General features: G+C 39.5%; 1 protein-coding gene across 1 annotated transcript; it reads right to left on the bottom strand.

The window, feature by feature from the left end:
- Positions 1-806: 806 nt before the first annotated feature.
- Positions 807-5,473, bottom strand: DNAJC9 (DnaJ heat shock protein family (Hsp40) member C9). Its single transcript, XM_075216563.1, has 5 exons — positions 5,190-5,473; positions 4,484-4,624; positions 3,333-3,587; positions 1,978-2,064; positions 807-1,883 (listed from the first exon to the last, which is right to left on the bottom strand). The coding sequence occupies exons 1-5, from the start codon at positions 5,370-5,372 to the stop codon at positions 1,761-1,763; spliced, it is 789 nt and encodes a 262-aa protein (XP_075072664.1). The 5' UTR covers positions 5,373-5,473; the 3' UTR covers positions 807-1,760.

The following is a 5,473-nucleotide window of genomic DNA, read 5'->3' as shown; positions in this document are numbered from 1 at the left end:
GCTCTACAGAATGAATGGGCACAAATTCCTACAAAAACAGTCGAACATTTTGTGGAAAGCCTTCCAAGAAAATAAGCTGTTATCGCTGAAAAAGGGGGAGCAACTCCATATTAAAGTATATGTATTTGAATACAATTTCATTACAGTCCCTTTTGGTGTAATGGTCAAGCATCCAAATAATTTTGTCCATATAGCTTATCTGTTAGGAGTGTCTGAGGGCTGGTGCCAAGATCCATGCAGATGATCAGCAAAAGACCTTTGCACAGATCTTAACATGGAAATAAGCATATTGACATAAATAAAGCATAAGTAATGGATTAAATTTATAGACGAGTTGTTGTGAGTTTTGTAATGGTTTCTAATGTCTGTGATAAGGAAATTTAAAAGTACACGTGTGCTGGGATCACTGTATAAAGGACACAGGTGCTTATGCTGCATTTTTCATTCAATCAGGACCAACATCTTTCCCAATATCCAAATATTCTACTTTAATTATCAGTTAACGAACATACAAAGCAGAGGTCCAGAATTGCAAACTAGGTAGAGAAGGTGGCAACCAACTGCTGCCATCAGAACTCCAGCTTGACATTACCCAATTGATGCTTATCACACACATACTGCATTTTGTAATTCTGGCTTTTTATAGGTTGTGTGAAACGTGCCAAAGTAGTGGGTAATTATTCAGTCTCATAAGGTTCTTTTGTATTGTGGCAATTTATGAATTGTATTTTAATGTACCATACAATGCTTAGGGTTGCAGTATCAAGTAATTAGACATGTAGTGAGAAAATTAGTAGGAAAAGAAGTCCAACAATTTAGTTGTTTTATTGAAAAACAATGTACAAACCATACAGAGCATCAAGTGCAGTTTTACTTCAGTAAAGACATCAGGGAAATGTATGAAAACATCTGCAGAAAGCAGCATAGGTATTGGCCACATCAGCCAGTTTCTAATTTATTTCTCTATTTGGCTGCTATTGGCAACATCACTTTCTGCAGTTACCTGTGCAACAGTTTTCAGAAGCATCACCCAGGTTTATTTTGTTTATCCATTTGATCTCAAAATGTAATTTTACAATAAGGCTGTTATATTGACTCTAAGATCACAATTTGCTAAAATAAATAATGTGCATTGAACATACGGACTTTAATACTGGTTCCTTAATAGTAAAGACATATGCAAGAGGACAATTAAAAAAATTGTCACAACTATACTAAGGGCGTATAGATAAACTACATTGTTCCAGTGAAGTTTCCTAATGAAAAAGGCATTAATGGAAATAGAGGTGGTAATACAATGCGAGTTTAAAAGGATAACTTGGAGAATAGTTTATTGCTCAGATATATAACTCCTCTATAACCTGTTTAGTTTAAAAGTTACCAGTACTTTAGTAGCTTTAATAATAGCAGGTCTCAAACATTTTTCCTAGCTGGAAAGAGGAGGAGTGGTCTTCAGCATTGGGGTTACATTGACTACAATCTGGGAAATAAAAGTTTGCCCAGTGCCAGCATGGAACCAACCATAGAGGCTACATCTACTAAATAAAGGGACATGTGTAGTCTGTACTGACTTTGAGATGTTACACCTTGGAATAATGTAACTACTGCCTTTACACATCATTTCTATGCCATTGTGTGTATTTATTGGCCACATGAGATGAGCAAGACATGATTGAAAAGTGCTCTCTATTTTTACATAGAAGGTAAAATGACATTTAATGTACATTAGAAAACACTGTCTTCAGTGACATGTTACGTGTTCACTTCTTTCCTCGCTTTGGTGTTGTGGTTTTCTTCCCTCCTTTTTTGGAAGTGGTGCAGTACTTTGCTTCTAACTGAGCCATGAAACCATCAATATCCTTTTCTCGATCCTTTTGTCTTTTCTGAAAGGGGATTTAATAAAGTAAATGAAACAAAAAAAAAAAAAAAAAGACAATAGGGAATAAAATCAATTACTTAAAACACAGACATTCTTACTTGAATCAAAGCTTTTAAGTCATCGTCCCCATCACCAAGCCCCACTTCCTTCTGCATTGCTTCAGCTTCTTTGGCTTCTTCATGAGCCTGAAACAGAGACTTGTCAGTTAGCATCAAATCTGCATAAGTGCGATGTAGATTACACAAAACAAAAGTCAAATACAGTAATGACCCGTCAGTTCAAGCTTTCATTTGCTATACTATATTTTGTTGAGTTTATGTTCTGACACTGTTTATTAGAAGGTTTACTATTGTTCTGTAATGAACACTAATGGTTCTTTTATTTGGAGAAATAAGCTGTCAAACCAAGTTGCACATCATGTGACTGGGTCTATATGCTGCCTGACCTGATCTTCATTTTGGTCACATACATGACATCCAGCAGCACACTGGGCTAAGCAATCACCTGAATAAGCGCATGTCTGGCCTCGCTAGCTCTCTGAAAATTAGGTTTCCTCTTTACATTCTATTTAAAGACACGGAAAGCAAGTCCGCCCATACGCAGTCGTATGCATCTCGAGATGCGGCTGCCTCTGGATCAGCAGCACATCATTTATTTATATAGCGCCAGCAGGATTCTGTAGTGCTTTACAATTGGAAACAAACGGTAATAAAACAGTACTGGGTAATACATACATACGTAGAGGTAAGGAGGGCCTGCTCGCAAGCTTTCAATCTATGGGTATATGCACCTAATCTACAAAAGTCATGATCAGTGCATACTTGTGTCTGCTTTAAGCAGGTGCAAACCATACACCCCCTTACAGAAATATATGCGTGTTTCTGCATAAGCTGCATTTAGTGTACTGTCACCCGGCGCAGGCGAGCATAAGTACTAGAATCACACAAGTCTGCAGAGGAATATATATTCACACCTATTTTCTGACCATGAGCAGTGATTTCAGACAAGATTCTTTGCTTCATATATTAAGACATTTTAAAAGTCTACATAAAAGCAGCAATGAGTGACTTTCTCACAAGTAATTACCCGTGTTATAGCACATCATAAACTCAATATTGCTTTATAATAAGAATACTTTAACACCTTGCTGCTGAACATTTTCCCTCCTGTACCGAGTGTTTGAAATGTAATACAATGCAGAGCCAGAAGCTGTTAGAATCTATTAGAATGGATCTACAAGTGGCAGACAGATTCCCTCCCCCATATAAGATTTTATTTAGCACTTGAAGATTTTAAAGCTGCACTATCATCTATAAAGCAAATTTCACTAAGCTTCTCCCTACCCCAGCCAAAACCCAGGAGTGGGAGGGTGTCTGCAGAAGGACCAGTCACAAGCCACAAACGAAATTAAAGGTTTATTTGTATAACCGAGGAAACATTCTCCAATGCTTACCCTTTTATTGCGCTGTTCACGTTTCTTCTTTGGCTCTTTTACAAAAGTATCATAAGCTTGAACTTCTTTCTTTTTAATGGCTTTCTGAATAATATCTCTGATCCTTGGTTCATCATCAATACTAGCAAGTATTACAGACTCCATAATGTGATCCATGTCTCCTTCAAAGTCTAGATATGCTTGAATGATATCTGCTTTTTCTTCTTCTGATCCTTTGTACTTTTCTTCATATGCTTTTATATCTTCCACAGTTATCTGAAAACAGGAAAGTAGTAAGCTCTGGTGGAAAGAGACAAAACTAACAAGTATGCATGAACTTCATTTCCTATATAGGTGCAGTTGATAACACAATCTTGAAACTTCAGTTTGATAGAAGCATCGCAACACAATATTCTTCCTAAAATGCTTGGATTGACTATATACTGGTCTAGCCACCCCCACTTCACATTCCCGTACATATGGTCAAGCAGTAGTGGACTCAAGTACTTTTTCTCTACCACTTGTTAGATGGTACTTTTGTCGCCTTTGATATTAACCATAACAAATATATGCTGTAACCAATTTCCCATAACAACTTCCCTTGTAATTAATTTCTCACCACTAGCAACTTTCCCATTTGATTAATTTCTCCTAGCCTGTTATTCATATCCAGCCACTCACATGTAATGTAATGCACCTCACCGCAATTAAATATCCCCTCTCCCCTTCTTACCCCACATATAAGCAGTAGTTTGAGGAGATGTCCAAGGGTATCACACAGAATGCTGCTTCTCCAGGTCATGGAAAGGCTGTGAACATGTGCATTGAGGTCACCAGAGCAATCCACTCATAGCCAAACAGATGCTGGGCAGCAGCATGGTTTGTGGCAGCCTGGGCAGCCCCTTCTTTCAGTAAAGGAGGTAAGTGGCATCAGGAGAGAGGTGGCAGAAGTTCCTGAAAGCAGTGGACACCATGCAGGAAGGTTTTTGTTTTGTCTGGACATTTTGAGGCAGTAAATGGGTTTCCCGTGCAGATTAAGGGAAAATGACAGCCTGTTATTACACACCCTGGAAGATCAGCCTGGGCTTAAATAAATGATTCACACAATCAATGGACTACTCCACCCTTCTGATAACTCTCTCTGCTCCAGATGAGGTGGCAAGTAACATTACCTTCTTAAACAGTAAGCGCCAATATTCTTCCCAGTTACGATCTTGGCAGATAGTGTCAGACTCATCGTCAACAATTCCCTGCTCATCATACAAAGCTCGTTGCTCCTTGTCATTGAGAACAGAATAAACTTTTCCAAGCGTCTGTGAAGATAAAAAAAATTTAAAATGTGTTAACCGGGAATAAAAAGTACAGTATAGATGTCAATGGATCTTTATGCCACACTGGTGATTTTCTTGAGTTGCATTCCATTTGAAACAAAGTTTAAGAAACTACTACTTTGGATGATAGTAATTGGGCACACTGACCCGTAAATCACATTAATCCCCAAACAGGGATTATTTTTTATGTTTTGTAGACAACTGATTCACATAAGAGTAACTTGTTTTCAGTTTCTCTTGAAAACATATATAAAGTTACCTTGGGCAAACAGGGCTGTCTTGGCAGCATATTGAAGTTACCCACGTTCATTGGTTACATCTTGTGAACAACAAAAATGTGTATTTTGTATAATGCAATTATAGTGTCTTATTATTTGGGGGCCAAGATTTTGCTCTCTGGTTCAATCACATCTTCAGTAAATGTACTGCATGCTCCAGCAATGTAAAGGTGCACATGGGTGACGCAGTGCGGTGAGCTGTGTGATCATGTCTGTACGGCCAGTGTGTACATACATGACGGCTGCTGGGCCGCGCACTGTGCGGATACCTGGAATTTGAGTGTCGCCTCCTCTTTCTCCTGCTCCGGGACCCGGTCTGGATGCACCTTCAGGGAGGTTTTGTGATAGCCGCGCCGGATCTCCGCTTCCCCGGCCGCTTTCCGCACACCCAGCACCGTGTAGAGATCGGTGCTGCCGAAGTGGCGCTCGCAGCTCTCCAGCAGGGCGGGCATTGTGCTCTGGGACAGCAGAGGAGGACAACACAGAGTCCTCGGTGCGCTGCACTGACTACAATCAGCTCCTGACAGCTTTTGGCGGGTCTTCAGGAGGAGCG

The sequence above is a fragment of the Mixophyes fleayi genome, chromosome 6 (assembly GCF_038048845.1).
Source record: "Mixophyes fleayi isolate aMixFle1 chromosome 6, aMixFle1.hap1, whole genome shotgun sequence".
Taxonomy (NCBI): Eukaryota; Metazoa; Chordata; class Amphibia; order Anura; family Limnodynastidae; genus Mixophyes; species Mixophyes fleayi.
This window is presented reverse-complemented; position numbering and strand designations above follow the sequence as displayed.

What these genes read in the sequence shown, in the direction of transcription:
- DNAJC9 (XM_075216563.1), bottom strand. Translation starts at nt 5,372, where the DNA reads ATGCCCGCCCTGCTGGAGAGCTGCGAGCGCCACTTCGGCAGCACCGAT. An exon ending in GGCGCTTACTGTTTAAGAAG is followed by an intron (nt 3,588 to 4,483) that starts GTAATGTTACTT and finishes TCCTGTTTTCAG; the next exon opens with ATAACTGTGGAAGATATAAA. An exon ending in ACTTAAAAGCTTTGATTCAA is followed by an intron (nt 1,884 to 1,977) that starts GTAAGAATGTCT and finishes ATCCCCTTTCAG; the next exon opens with AAAAGACAAAAGGATCGAGA.